This window comes from Scleropages formosus, chromosome 20, assembly GCF_900964775.1.
Source record: "Scleropages formosus chromosome 20, fSclFor1.1, whole genome shotgun sequence".
In the NCBI taxonomy this organism is placed as follows: domain Eukaryota; kingdom Metazoa; phylum Chordata; class Actinopteri; order Osteoglossiformes; family Osteoglossidae; genus Scleropages; species Scleropages formosus.
Genome location: NC_041825.1, coordinates 9,688,575 through 9,704,825, shown reverse-complemented (window position 1 = coordinate 9,704,825; position 16,251 = coordinate 9,688,575). Strand labels below are relative to the sequence as shown.

Here is a 16,251-nt window from a genome sequence, read left to right as displayed (position 1 = left end):
TGAGAGTGACATGAATCAGGGAACTTACGACAATGCACGTCAGAGGACGCGTGTGTCTGTGCTCACCCTTCTCACGTTGGCCTGGGTATCAAGTTTCGAGGGGGCGGAAGTGAGACTTAGTAAGTGGCCTTGAGCAAATTGGTTAAAAAAAAAAAGGTAAGATTCCAAAAAATGAATAAACAAATGTATCAAACATATCTTTAAAAGTTAGTTTAACCATTAATATGATAAAACAAATATAAAGGCTCGAAAAAGGCTGACCTAATTCATGATATTATTAAGGCAGTTTATCAGCTGCACCAGATCTGACTGTTTGCATAAGCAGTCAAGGCCTGATTGCTGCCAGCAGAGGGTTTATCATGAAAACCAATACAAGACACCTGCAGACACACACAGCAAGTGTTGCAACCTGCACGCCTTGTGTTAAATCTGTTAGGACTACAACCAAGGTTTGCGCTCAGAATCAAAAACCACTCTATTCCGAAGTAGAGCCGAGAGTCAATTGGTATTGTGGCCGTTGAGTCGATCGCGGGACTGCAAGGCATTGTTTTCACTGAAACGGCCGTTCAGATGAACAGATTAGGGGATTCTGCTGTTTGACGGATCCCATTGTCTCAGCCATCCATCTGGACAGCAGCCTGAAGTAGCCGGCTGGTGTTTCAAGACGGGGTGGCACTGTGTTGCACATTTAGATGGGAACATAAAGGTGGTTTAAAATGTAAAATAATGAATGGTCTATACTATGTAACTCACTCTCTCAGTCACTTACTGTTGTTAACTGCTTGCCCTGAGTAAGGTCATGGTGATCCAGAGACTATCTTAGAATCACTGGGTGCAAACCTAGAGCGTTACACCCTGAACAGAATGCCAGTCCATTGCAGATATATTATGTAATAGTATACCTGGAAATTATAGTATAATTGCAAAATTGATATATGCTCTGCAATTCCGAGCTGTGATGTAGGGTGGAAAGACACAAGCCACTTCTCACACAAAAAATCCCTTTAAATTTTGCATCTCCAAAAATCCTGTGGGAAAATTCTGAGCTCTCTCAAAATTGTTAAATTCCTTTCAGTATTTAAGGAAAGTCTCAAAACACATCTCACTTCTCGCCTGATCTTCTGACAGCTCCGTAAACTTACATCACACTATCTGTAATGATCACCTTTCCTATCTGACTCAATTATGCAGGCAGCTACATGTGTAAAATGCACTGTGGTATAGAATAATAACTGTGCTTATTATGTCTGATTTTATTTTAATGTGTTTGCTATAAAATGCAGTTTTTCTCATTCTGGCTTGTGTGTCACAAGGTATCTTCTTAGCAAAAATATGATCAAGGTACAAATTTTTGGTCTTTACTGCAAATATATACTGTACCTGACACAAAGCCAAAAACTGTTTATCACCCAAAGAGCACAATACCTATTGTCAAACATGGTGGTGGCAGCATCATTGTGTGGGGATGCTTCTGTTCAGTAGGGATGGAGACTCTGGTCAGGATAGAGGGTAAATGCGCAGCTGCAAATATCAAAATATTTTGGTGGGAAAACTGCTGCTCTTTGCTGGAAAACCAGAAGGTAAAAAACTTCACTTTTCAACATAACAATGATCAGAAGCACACAGCTAACCGAACCAAGCAATAACTAGGAAGACCAATGTCTTGCAATGGGTCAGTTAGAGCCCAGACCTCAGTCCTGTAGAAAATCTGTCGACTGATCTAAAAGGGCCTCAGTACACGAGACCCCCTCACAATTCAGCTGAGCTTGAGCTTGAAGAACTCAAAGAGCAGGACAAAACTGCCAAATCTGGGTGTGCTGAGTTGATGGACACTCATCTAAACAGATTTACTTTTGTCATAAAAGCAAGCGCTTCCACAAAGCAACAAAGGCATTTTGTTTATTTAATTTTCAGTGATTTTTTTAAAAAAAATTATCCCATTGTTTTTTAATTCATTAGTTACTGGTCACAAAATCTTATTAAAGGTAAAAAACAAAAAAAAAAGGTCTGACGTAATATGTCTCGATTTCAACCTTTACATCAACGAAAGCTGAAATTTCAGCAAGGGGGTTTAGACTTTTGACATCAACTGTGCATGTGCCCGAAAAAGTCACCCGGCCTTACCTCTGACCCGTAGAATTCTGGGATTTGCTTTTACAACCTGTTCCACACACTGTAGATGTGTCCAGCTGAGATCAGATAAAGCTTCCCTATTCATTTCCTGGCTATCACATCAGCATAAAGGAGTTTCTGAGGACAGAAGTAATGACGCAGCTGTGGAAAGAGTCTCCCCGCATGACCAGCCCTGTAACATTACTCTCACCCTCATCTTTATGAAAGCGCTGGTTCCTGTGGCCCAGTGGGGAGAGCTGATAATGCATTTGGAGGGAAAGATGATCTTGTGCCATGGGTAATGAGGACCTCTTGCGCTGTTCTGATGCAAGCCGTTTTCCCATCGCACCTGGGTTTCCGATCTCCGTCTCTGCAAGACGCAGCAACTTGCTAACACGATAGGCATGTCTACCGTAAAACAACAGCATCACAAATGACGCAGGGAATGAGAAGAGGTCAGGGTAGGGTAGGGTAAGAGGCTAGGGTAAAGCTGGAACTGGCAAAGCAGTGGAGAAAGACTGGTGACAGTCTCAGTGGAGTGAAGGCTGTGGATTGTAGAATCAACGGGGAAGTTGGCTTTCGGTACCATGGTATGACCCAGATAGTTCAGTATCCAAGCAAAGGTTCAGGTTCTCAAGACAATGAAGTTCTGTGAGATGTTTGCGCATAGAAAACGTGCTGAAACCTCCCCACCCTTGGTGCTCAGCGGTACGAAAAAGCTCTTATCCACATCAGGGATGAGTCGCAGTGAAGACTGATTTTAAGCGGCTCTGTAATGTCTACAGTCGCAATATTCACAATATTATGCAGTACATGAATTAGTAGAAAATTCTACCTTGACATAACAGATACATCGTTTAAAGTCAATTATCATAATAGAACGATAATGGACTTTTAAAGATGTAACATTCATTAAAATGAATCCAAATGGTAGAATTTGTAGCAATTAAAATTGGTTAATATAAATAGGTAATGTTTCTTTTTATGCATGTATTTTATGTTTTCTATGCAGCTACTTGTGTGATGAACATTGATGCATATAGTGGAAATTAACTCTATTTAAGATTCACTCGTCTGCGTCTATCTCTTTTTCCTAATGTAATGCACAAATTATATTTTCGATGAGATGTACGTTGCGTTGGAGAAAGGCGCCTGCTAAATGAATAAATGTAAATGTGAAGGTTATGTCCGTAGGAGGATTTTCTGGGTGTTTATAAAGATACATAACTTGCATAGGAACAAATACAATATAATGGTTGCCCAGAAATGAACTGGTGGGCAAACATTAACTACTCTTGTTGTTGACTTTCATTGGCATTCATCTCAATCTTGAGTGGAGCGGTCTTTCACTTCTACCTTGACATCTGCAGACAGACGGGACACCGATGGCGATGATTTCAGATGAGAGCGGCCCCTTTGCTAAGGAAGGGAAGTACCCGTCGCTTCTCGGCAGCATCCATTAGGAGTTTGCTCGACTGTCTGGCGCGTCCATTCTCCCACATCCAGCGCGCAGCCGGGCTGCATGTGCTTGATCCGTAAATCAATAGGCATTACAGTGAACAAATAACCTGAGCAGATGTTTCAAGTGTATTTCCAGGAAAAAAAGGAAATATATTTTATGGCACACCTTCCCGACCATGTGTTCAGTCAGGGGTGTAATTAGTGTGATGCCATTTACCTTTATGACACTAAATAAAAGCTCCCTATTTCGTCTGGCAAAAAACACCAGTGTTTTTTAGATTTATTGGTGTCAGGGCAAGTGCTTTTGCAGACCACAACATCAATAAGAGGGGAAAAAAACATAAATAAAACTTTCCTTACAAGGACTTTCTATGCCGGTTCATGGCCAAATAATCAGTGCTGCTTTTCCTTCGTGGTTGGTGCAACATGGGCTGAATATGGCAACATGTATCTCTGGATGGCTGAACTTCTGCAGGGCAGATAATGAGACCCCACCTGGTTAGAGCCTGTGATTTATAGAAAGATTATCATTTTGAGTGCAAACCTGGAGTGTTTATGTGGGGTTGTGGAGCACTCGTGTATAACAGAATGGTAGCTGTAAAGACTTCATGGGGAAGGGCGATTTATTCCAGCTATGAAATCAGTTCTTGCCCCTGACCACTCCGGTGTACCCCAACATTCAACGAGAAAGATGTGGTGCATAAGGTGCATTTAGACCTTGAGTTGCTGGGAGGAAAAGGATCAGATATTTCCCTTGGATATGGAGAGAATCTCTTTGATGGCTGTGTTTGGATAATATCAAATTATTGGATAATAATATTGCCCAATTCCCTCAAGAATTCAACTGGTTCAGTATGATATGAAAAGCCTGCCAAACTGCGGGACACCTGTGTTCTCCCAACATTGTTTATTGCCAGCAGAGGAAAACATGGTACAGGTGGTGTTGGAGATATTTCTTTCAGCGTCATTTCCCTTCTATATATTGCGATCGGTTCGCGGACACTGTAGCACACATTATTAAATTTCTTTTAGCTTAAAAAATAAAGTTCAACTGGCTTTCCATCATGGGGGGCACGGTGGCGCAGTGGGTTTGTCCAGGTCCTACTTTCTGGCAGGTCTGGAGTGCAAGTCCTGCTTGGGGTGCCTTGTGATGGACTGGCATCCCTTCCTGGGTGTGTCCCCCCCCCCTCCAGCCTTGCACCCTGTGTTGCAGGGTTGGGTTCCGGCTCAATGTGACCCTGCTCGGGACAAGCGGCTTCGGCTGGTGTGCTGATCTGCATCAGTAGAACTGCTCCCAGGTATTTACAGGTCTTCATCTAGCTACACTCCAGCTAGACCCCTTCGCTTGTCTACTTCTGCACGCTTGGTGGTCCAGTGCCCGGAGGTTCTCGGTTTTGGCTCCGTTGTGGTGGAATGACCTCCCCCTCTCACTCAGAACTGCTGAAACTCTGTCAACGTTCAAGAAGGGTCTGAAAACTCACCTCTTCCAGACCCATTTCGCCCAAGATCTCTCCAGCTCATGTACGGTGTAAATGTTCATGCACCGTAACTTCATGAGCATCACCACATAAAGCCTTTATTCAGCCACTACTCCGGCATTGTTTTTGTTTGCTTGTGCATCTTATAATATTATTTAAAAAAAAAAAAAGAAATTTGGTAGGAGGGTATCAGGATTTATCTATCCTGTGTTTTATGCACCTACTCGAACGATGAACCTCGGTGCAGTAAATGGTGGGGAACAAACTAGGTTTGCTTGAGACTTTCATGTCTGCAGCTATGTCTCCTTCTCTCAATGTAATACATAAATTGTACTTTTGCTGAGATGTACGTCGCTTTGGACAAAAGCGTCTGCTAAATTAATAAATGTAAATGTGTGTGTGTGTGTGTGTGTGTGTGTGTGTGTGTGTGTGTGTGTGTGTATGTGTGTGTGTGTGTATGTAATCAAAAAGCAGAACAATACTGAAAACATATTCCAGAGGTTTTCTTGGAAAGAATTAAAAAAATGAAAACGGTTGTCATTAAAATACTTGTAAACACTCAATGTAATGCACTCATTGTATTTTTCTCTGAGATGTACATCACTTTGGAGAAAGGTACCTGCTCAATGAATAAACGTAAATGTAAATGAATTGAGGAAAGCAAATAAAAAACCTAACAGCTAAATTTTACCCTCTTGAGTTATAAAGCTATTTTAACCGGTCGCTCCTCTCCCATGTCTTTAAACGTGTACCACCACCCAGTAAGCATACACGTAAAGATATGCACAGTATATTTAGCTCTCTAGTTTTTTTTCGTGGCACATGTCAAATCATTGTCACATTTCTCACAGCTAAATTAAAAATCTTGTCATTCAGCATTCAAGAACTAGAAAGGCAACATGGTCAATACATTTACTATTTGATCATTTTTAATACATAGTTATATATAAAGTTAATTTTAGTTTATAGTGTGTAGATTATAGTCATACCTTTCAAACACTAAGAAAATCACGATCACATATTTCAGGGTGGAACTGCTGGCTCAGATTCTAATGAGGCATCTTACATTTAAGGTATTCGTAAAGCGTCACAGTCACTCAGCCTCAGTCACAGCAAGAAAGGTGCAGACACAGGGGCAAAGACATGCTGTTCAGGTTCACCCATAGTGTGTGAGTGACAGAAAGAGTGTGTGTGTTCCACTGATGTATGGATGAGTGACCCAGTGTAAGTAGTCTATCTAGCAGTGTAAGTCTGTGGGTGCTCTGGTTTCCTCCCACAGTTCAAAGACATGCTGTTCAGATTCCCCCCCATAGTGTGTGTGTGTGTGAGAGAGAGAGAGAGAGTGTGTGTGTGTGTGTGTGTGTTCCACTGATGTATGGATGAGTGACCCAGTGTAAATAGTGTATCTAGCAGTGTAACTCACCACAGTGAATAAGGTGTGTGGGCTGATAACACTACATTGAGTTCACTGGAAGTCGCTTTGGAGAAAAGCATCTGCTAAGTAAATAAATGTAAATGTAAATGTAAAAAAAAACGATGTGAACACAGGAAACTAACAGCTCTGCAGATGTTAATACTGTTGACACATATAAAACCAGTGCTAAATTTAGACTGGTCGTTTTAGGAGCGATAGCACCGAAACGTCGGCTAGGGGCGTTTGCATGAAAAAGGCCGCATTTCTCCGTTTGAGAACGAGTCCCCTAAAAGAAAACTAACAGGCATGTGGGGGAACAGACGTATTATGATCACCGAACACATTCTCACACCAAACAGCACGTGAGCGGAGAGAAGACGGTGCTTCGCAGCACACATGTAGGGGGAGGCGTGTGCCACTGTTTACTCCCGTGTTGCTGGGTGATGTGTTTCCAAGACAAAATGTAACAACCGGGCAGCTGTAGGGGATCTAAGGGATGATATTTGTTATAAACTCAGTACGTCACCTCAATTCCATTCAAATGTACATTTTTGCCCAGTTCCACCTGCAGCACCCTTAGCGCCCGGCTGGCCATCGGTGTTCCCCCCAGTTGTCCCACCCATACAAGGACCGGTGTGAGTTTCCCGGATCCCCACCATGAGACACGCACCGACTGCACATCACGTTTTTTACAGCACAGCTCAGCCGGCGTGAAGCCGATTCAAAGTTGATGGCGTTTACGGTCGTCCCCCCCCCGTGTGCCATCTTACACAGGCGCCCATCGGTGCGTGAGAGTCGGAGCGGACCGGTGTTTTGCCAGCAACCGCCGGGAGACACGGCCACCTGTATTAGCACAGAATGGAATCTGACCGCACTGACATGGAAATTTTGGCAATGATCTATCATTATGGTCATTAAAATCATGAGTGAATAAACATGGACGCAAAAGTCTCATTTCAGAGATTCTACTTTCCTGCAATATTTGCCATACATTTTTTTTTACTGATGTATATTTCGAAACGTTAATGGCTACGCGTGCATATATCTTGTAATTTAAATTGGTAATCGTCCGTATGGCCCTATTTGAGCCACGGAAGGTTTTGCAGGGCATTATGATAATTAATATATTTGACATGCACTGTTCCTCCTGTCGCAGTGGGTTGGACCGCAATCCTGCTCTCGGTGGGTCTGGGGTTCGAGTCCCGCTTGGGGTGCCTTGCGATGGACTGGCATCCCGTCCTGGGTGTGTCCCCTCCCCCTCCGGCCTTACGCCCTGTGTTACCGGGTTAGGCTCTGGCTCCCCGCGACCCCATATGGGACAAGCGGTTCTGAAAATGTGTGTGTGTGTGTGTTCCTCCTGTACAGTAATAGCAAAGTGTCAAAAAGCAGGGTTTTTGGGTTTTTTTTTTCCCCCCAACGCCTGCAGCTACAGAAGCTTAGCACCTGAAAGGGAAGCTTGCCACCACCTCCTTTGTGAGCCCTGCGCTGAAGAGTCCTGGATGGGCGTGACACATGCCGTACCTGGCGATCCTCCTGTGAAGAGAGGCTCCTTGTCCTCTGCCCGTCTTCTTCAGGAGCGCACGTGAGCGGGTAACGAAAGCTGTCCCTCTTTCAAAAAGGAATCCTTGGTTTCTGTGCAGAATTAATGAAAGCTTTTGCTTCGGTCTTTTTGAAAGGGGTCACGTTTCAAGCCCGTCCGTCTCCGGGAGGGAATGTTTACTTGCTTATTTGCATTATAAAGATGCTCCGGAGTCTTATGCCGAAAGGAAAATTAACATGAGAAGACAGCAGTGAGGACAGATGACATGGATGGGAACTGTGAGAAGTGTTTTTAATTAACTCAGCTTTTATATCCATTATCAATAACTGCTTGTCCAGTGCAGGATGGTCCAGAACATATCTCAGAAAACTAGATGAGACACCCTGGATGTGACGCCAGCCCATTGCAGGGCAATCACACCGAGTCGTTCGCTCAGCTATACGCAATTCTGAGTGGCCAGTTAAACAAAAGCACATGTCTTTGGTTTGTGGGAGGAAACCAGAGCACCCAGGGGAAACCCATGCAGACACGGGGAGAACATGCAAACTCCACACAGACTGAGTGGGATTCAGACCCATGGTGAAAACACCAGCCCAGGACAGCGCAGCGCCACCCCCAATGCAGCTTTTTAAAACTATGTTTTATGCTTTTGATACATTCCCCATGATCTCCAACACCCTAAAAAAGTTTCAGTACGACTACCGCATGTTCGATTGCCGTAAAAATTTAAAGCGCACTATTTTTTAAGAAGTTTTCCATACAAAAACCATACGACCTGCGTGAACTTACACGGTGAACTCGCGGTATATTTTCTCCTCTGCAAACATTCTTTGGTATGACTATTGCTTTAGAAATGCATGATTGAACAGAAAATGACACATTGTCTGTGCAAACAGGAGTCGCTCGGTAGTGGAGGAAGCTTCACACACAAAACGATTTCCCTGGTACTGACTCTCCCTTTCTCAAACAGGCTGCACACACACACACACACACACACACACACACACCGTGCTTGTCACTCTCAGAGGTAACTCTGTAAATTAAACAAATAATTACAAGTATGACTCGGTTATTCTTCATCCAGTCTATTTAATTGCTTGTCGTGTGATTGTACTGAGGGGGGTGTGGTGGCGCAGTGGGTTGGACTGGGTCCTGCTCTCCGGTGGGTCTGGGGTTCGAGTCCCGCTTGGGGTGCCTTGCGACGGACTGGCGTCCTGTCCTGGGTGTGTCCCCTCCCCCTGTCTGCCTTACGCCCTGAGTTGCCAGGTTAGGCTCCGGTTCCCCGCGACCCCGTATGGGACAAGCGGTTCAGAAAGTGTGTGTGTGTGTGTGTGTGTGATTGTACTGCTTGTGCCACCGATGTGCCTTCTATAGACTGGGCTTCTTCCCCCTCTACAACAATGAGTGTGGTCAGTGCTGAGGATGACCAGCGATTCACATCAAGCCCTTTTCTCCAACATCACAAGCCGCTGTCTGAACCACATCACCAACCGGCTAAGGCCTCTCTTATATAAGCTGCTTGTATTACAACGTACCTCTCAATATTCTAAATAAATTAATCAATATTTTAAATATAGAAACGGTGGCATGGTGAGTAGCGCTGCTGTCTCACAGTACCTGGGTGGTATGAGAAGATGTGGGCTCCATTCCCGCTTAGCCTGTGTGGAGTTTGCATGTTTTCCCCATGTCTGCCCGGGTTTCCTCTGGGTGCTCTGGTTTCTTCCAACAGTCCGAAGAAATGCTGTTCAGGTAGATTGGTGTGAGTGACAGAGAGAGTGTGTTCCACTGATGTCTGGATTAGTGACCCAGTGTAAGTAGTGTATCTAGCGGTGTAAGTCACCGCAGTGAATAAGGTGTGTGGGCTGATAACACTACATTGAGTTCGCTGGAAGTTGCTTTGGAGAAAACCATCTGTTAAGCAAATAAATGTAAAAAAAAAAACGGTCTGTGGTGCTTTGTACACAGTTATCAAATGCAATTTGTTTTATATTAACAAATATGTATGCGGTGGTGCAGCGGGTTTGGCTGGGTCCTGCTCTCTGGTGGGTCTGGGGTTTGAATTCTGCTTGGGGTGCCTTGCGGTGGACTGGCATCCCGTCCTGGGTGTGTCCCCTCCCCCTCCAGCTTTGCGCCCTGCGTTGCCGGGTTAGGCTCCGGTTTGCCGCGACCCCCATCGGGACAAGCGGTTGTAGACATTGTATGCGTGTAAATACGTACGCAATCAAAAGGTGCGAAATCGTAGTGGCAACTGTTTACGCGCAATATCATTTTAATCGGATATTTCTGCAAAATGTAATATCTAAGCTAAAAGCCCAAACCATTAAAGAGAACTTTTTGTATATTTTACAGGCTACAAAAAGTATTCAAACCCTTGAGTGTTGCAGTAACCTCATAACCAACCAATCAATGGGATCTCTTGGAGACAGTTATCATAACAATCAATCAATGGGATTCTGCCTGGACGCATATTAGTGGAGCAGCAAGGGCAACAGGTGAGGAGACAGAACCCCAACGTAAGGAATCCGCGCCACCGTTAAGAATTAAGCAGACCATTGCAGGTGCCACCACGCAATAAGAGTGGCGCAAGTGGCGCGGATCCGAGGGGAGTCCGAATCACGTAAAGGATGGGGGTGTCCAGTTACCCAAAATGGTATAAAAAGTTTTATTTGCGAGTTGTCTGGCGGTTGTTCTGCAGACCAGCTCAGCTTTGGTACCTTGTAAAAAAAAGTCTACTTGCGCTTACAAACCACCTGACGAGTCTGGTGTGTCTTCTCCGGAAACCACAACATTTTCAAGCAAAACGATGTTTTTGGGCAAAACAGCAAACGTACATGGAACCTACATGCTATGCAGCAAATATGACTGCCATACAAAGATTAAAAAAAATAATAATAATGCAAAATCTTAGCTTGATGAAAGCAAGATGATGGTCAAGTAAGTGGACTCATAGCATAACTGCACCTCCTAGTGGCACGGAAAGACACACTGACATCCAGTAGTCCTGTTCCTCAGTGAATAAAATACAGGAATTCACTAAGTAAGAGAAAATAAATGTTTAATGACTTATGTGTTACTTACAATGCACATTTTAACCAAAGCACTAACTTTATTATTATTATTATTTAATATAATATAATAAAATATATTAATATATAGTGTAAATATAAATTAATTCTATAAAATATAAATATATTTTATATAATTAATATATATATTTATAATATATATAATACAAATATATTTTAAATTTAAATATATATATATTTAAAAAATATTTATATTCTATATTATATAATAATAATAATAATACACTTTGTTACAGCACATTTCATACATGCCTGCCCTGTTAATGTACAGAAAAGTATATTGGATACTGAAAGGCAGTTATTTTTGCTCATGTACCGATTTCTAATTTTGTAAAAGCACAAGGAGGTGATCCGACGGCCAGATCGTTAGTGACCCTGTGTGACCCCTGTAAAAATAGTCCCAGTACAAGCTCTTCTTCTTCACTTCGTTTTCACCCCTTTGACAAACATCATTTTAAGTAGACTTCTTCCTTTTAATTTTTCGTAATTGCCTTTTCGTTTCATACTTGTATTGCATAACTGCGTGTTTTCCGTGCATGTTTCACAATATTAAAGTACTAATATACTTTACTTGCATGTACTGTTGGACCCAGAGGTCGCAGGTTTGACTCCCACCTCCGGCTGTAGTAGCCCTGAGCAAAGTACTTACACTAAATTGCTCCAGTAAAATTACTCAGCTGTATAAAGGGGTAAATCACTGTAAGTAACGTAAGTCGCTTTGGAGAGAAGTTTCAGTTAAATGAATAAATCATTCATTGTTTATGATTTTTTAATATTTTTATGATTTTTCTCCGTACCTACAGGAATTGCTACCAAACAACAGAATTCTTTACCCAGTTCTTTTCCCACTAAATATTGAACTTCAGATTCCATGCAGCCCCCCCACGAAGCCCGTCTCCGAGTCAAAGGACTGACTGGGCTTCACCTGCTAGCCTATTCGTTTGTTAGCCCCGCCCCTAACTTGCCATTGGACATGAGTATGTGACGTAGTACTCCAGAGCCTATAAATATGTAGACAGAAGGGCGCTGAATACGACTTGAGTATTAGCAGCGCTGTTGGTCGGTGCGAAATATCTACGATTTGATCTCAGATCGGCTTGAACCGCGTGTGCCGTGCTCTCTTGCACCCTCCTTCCCTTCATTTTTAAAGACGAAAGAAACTCAGTCATGTCTACTCTGGCGGTGAAGGACAGGACCACCGTCCGCCTGATGTTCCTGGGCGCAGCCGGGGTGGGCAAGACCGCTCTGATCCAGCGCTTCCTGGAGGACCGCTTCGAGCCCAAGCACAAGCGCACGGTGGAGGAGCTGCACAGCATCGAGTACGACATCGACGGGGCCAAAATCCGCATCGAGATCATGGACACGAGCGGGAGCTACTCGTTCCCGGCCATGCGCAAACTCTGCATCCGCAACAGCGATGCTTTCGCCCTGGTCTACTCCATAGACGACCCGGAGTCGTTCGACGAGGTGCAGCGTCTCCGAGAGGAGATCTTGGAGCTCAAGCCAGGGGAGAAACGCACCCCCGTAGTGGTGGTGGCCAATAAGCTGGACATGGAGAACCAGCGCTTGGTGCTCAGCGAGGACATGCAGCCCGTCGTGGAGCTGGACTGGAACGCCACCTTCGTGGAGGCGTCGGCCAAGAGCAGCGAGAACGTGCTGGGGGTCTTCCGGGAGCTGCTGCAGCAGGTGCACGTGCCGAGCCGCATCAGCCCCGCGCTGCGCAGGCGCAGAGAGACGCTCCCCAAGGACGGCGGGGGAGCGCAGAAAAAGCCCCCGATGAAGAAGCACAACAGCTGCGTCTTGTCCTAGTCGTCCGTCCCGCTCCCCGTAATGCGAGCACGTTGCCTCGGAGCAACGCGTCCGAGGTGTGGGAGAGCGAGGATGGGGGGCGGTGAGGACCCGGAGTCCCGGGTTCCCGTCGACGCAGCGGACTGCGAGCTCCGGAGCGGAGGGGCCAAGAGCCCCGACGCCGCACCGCATGAGGACACGCCCCCTCCCCCGATGAGCGAGGAACCGACGGGCCACTCGCAATAGTGAAAATGAGTGCCGTTCTCCAGGTTTAAGTCAAAAAAGTGGAAAGTGCATAACTCCGAAATTGAGAGAACGCATCGTTTTGTAACAAAGATATTATGTGGTGTCATTACAGAGGGCTGTGAGCAATGTGTCATACGTGAGATGAAGCAAACGCGCAATGAATAAAGGCAGCTGATGATTACCCCTGTCCCCCCTTTCTTTTTGCAAAGATCCATTAGGTGAATAAAACACAATCTTCTGTGCCTAAATATTTTCATCGAACGAGTTTATTGCATCTTTTCACTCGCTGTTTTCTCAGAACCTCCTCTTGACCGGTCTGAGATTTACTTCCAACACCCATTTGCTTGAATTAAGTGAGCGAACTAGCAATGCTACAGAAAAACTTCCGAGAAAGTTTAAGGTCAGTCTAATGTAGATAGTTGTGAACCAGTAATTTTCCAGGTCTCATGATATTACAGACACACACTCTCTGAAGCAGATTGTCCCCAGTAGGGTCACAGTGAACCAGAGCCTAATCTGGCAACACAGGGCATGGGGGGGGGGGACACCCAGGATGGGACACCACTCCATTACAAGGCACCCCAAGCGGGACTTGAACCCCAGACCCACCCGGCTAAAGCCGCGGCACTACTGCGCCCCCTGATTATATTACAATCATTTAAAAAAAATCTGATTAGTTTTGCTGCCTAATCACAGTGACCAGATTCTAACCTTTGGTTCAAAAAATGGCACCAGGCTGTGGCACAGATGTAATTCAGAGTCTGTGCATAACTTCTGAGAGCTAATGGAAATATTTTTAGGTCCAGCCAGTAATTGACAAGTTTGTTATGAGACCGAGTTGTTACGGCTGATTTAAAAAGGAATATCTGTGTCAAAAGAAACACTAAAATTTTCAAGACCGCTTTTGTCTAATTTTATATCATACAGAACAGCTCATCTTGTCTATGTTAAATAGCATGTGGTACTTCTCAGCCAAATAAGAAGCACAGCAGTAGCAGCTCTACAGTCTATACTCCTTGCAAATTGAATTCGCACTCAGTAGCTTTAATGGCAAAGTTTGGTTTTTTTTTTTTTTTTTTTTACAAAGGATAGTGACATGTCCCCATCCCTGTCTCAGCATGCTCTTCCTCTTGTCAATGAAACACCCCAGTAAAAAAAAAAATCATACAGGAACACGGCGCATTAACAGCTTGTCTAGTATTTGCAAGAATCAAATCATATTTGCAAATTGGTAGGTCATCATGTCTCAGCTGCCCTCGCAAATATTAAAAAATCTATTTATGAGCTAATTTTAACTCCTTTCCCTAACAAAACTGACTATGTTGTTTTCAGTGGAGTTCCATTGATGTGGGCACAAGCCATGATCTTTTTATCAAATTGTACCGCAAACCTTTTTTTTTTCAATTTTAGAAAATTAACTACTCTTGAAACGGTATAATGAGCACAGCATAGAAATATAGTGCTCAAGCTCAGCTGGCCTTCCACAGCAGCTCTTTGTAGTGTATGACTCACATAAGTGGCTCTCAACAGAGATGATGGTATGTGTCTGCCCTGTTTCCCATAATAATGCAACCAAGAGTGGGTACATACTATAAATGGGGTAGGACACTATCACGGCTTTCCTTTGTTGCCTCCCTTCTTACATAAATTAAAGTCCAGTTAGGGAAAACTACTGAGGAGCAGCAAGTAATGTATTTTACATCTCCTTGCAGGCTGAAGGTTCCCAGTTCAAATCCCCCTCCTGCTGTAGGACCCTCGATCAAGGAGCTTACCCTGAATAGATACAGGAACAATAACCTGCTATAAAAATTGATATATAACTGTGAGTATGTCATTGGAGGGGTGCGGAGGTGCAGCGGGTTTAGTTGAGGCCTGCTCTGTGGTGGGTCTGGGGTTTGAGTTCTGCTTGGGGTGCCTTGCAATGGACTGGCATCCTGTCTGGGGTATGTCCCCTCTCCCCTCAGCCCTGCACCCTGTGTTACTGTGACAGTACAATGTATCCTTAGTACATGTAAATGACACACTTGAGCAAACACTAAAAATCATTGAATTATGTTGAAATTTGACTCATAAGCAATTTTATACAAAAAGAAATAACATTAAGGGGATGAGACACTGAAACACATTTAGAAAATTGTCCATTGGCACTCTCGTGGATAAGTATCACTGTAAGTTAGATAAATGCACACACACACACACACACACACACACACACACACACACACGCACATTGTCTGAAGCCGCTTGTCCCATGCGAGGTCGCGGAGAGCCAGAGCTTAACCTGGAAACACAGGGTGTAAGGCCGGAGGGGGGAGGGGACACACCCAGGACGGGACACCAGTCCGTCTAGATAAATGCATAAAATAAATTAAAGTTAAGAACACTGCAGTGGAAAAGAACTTGTCCAATATATGATATAAATATGAACCAAACTGGAAAACACTAAAACATTAAGCACCTTAAAACAATCTAAAAACTAATCATTCTTACATCCTTACAAATTTCTAATACCTGTGTCTTTCAGTTCAGTGCTTAAATACACACTCAGACAAAAAGAACATTTTTGAAAGCACCACTGAAGCCCAGCATGTTTGGGAAGGAAACTGATTCTACAGGGACATTCTGAAAACATGGAAGGAAGAAGGAGTGGGGGGAAAACTCTCTCCCCACAATCCAAAGACAGACTGTTCAGGTTCCCCTGTAGTGTGTGAGTGACAAAGAGAGTGTGTTCCACTGATGTATGGATGAGTGACCCAGTGCAAGTAGTGTATCTAGCAGTATAAGTCTGTGGGTGCTCTGGTTTCCTCCCACACTCCAAAGACATGCTGTTCAGGTTCCCCCGTAGTGTGTGAGAGCGAGAGTGTGTTCCACTGATGTATGGATGAGTGACCCAGTGTAAGTAGTGTATCTAGCAGTGTAAGTGAATAAGGTGTGTGGGCTGATAACATAGCATAGAGTTCATTGGAAGTTGCTTTGGAGAAAAGTGTCTGCTAAACGAATAAATGTAATGTAAATGTAAACAAATGTAAAACGATCCTATGAATATCTGAGGCAGATTCACCTCTACACTTTTACAGCTATTATGACTCAACTGGGAGGTGCTTTTCTTGCACGTGAAGGATCTTC

At 44.0% G+C, this 16,251-nt stretch overlaps 1 protein-coding gene across 1 annotated transcript; it reads left to right on the top strand.

Annotated features, from left to right (window-relative positions):
- The first annotated feature begins 12,138 nt into the window (after nucleotides 1–12,138).
- Nucleotides 12,139–13,301, top strand: LOC108926640 (ras-related protein Rap-1b-like). The gene has a single exon (XM_018739475.1). It carries the CDS (start codon nucleotides 12,259–12,261, stop codon nucleotides 12,898–12,900), a length of 642 nt encoding a protein of 213 aa, XP_018594991.1. The 5' UTR covers nucleotides 12,139–12,258; the 3' UTR covers nucleotides 12,901–13,301.
- Nucleotides 13,302–16,251: the final 2,950 nt, after the last annotated feature.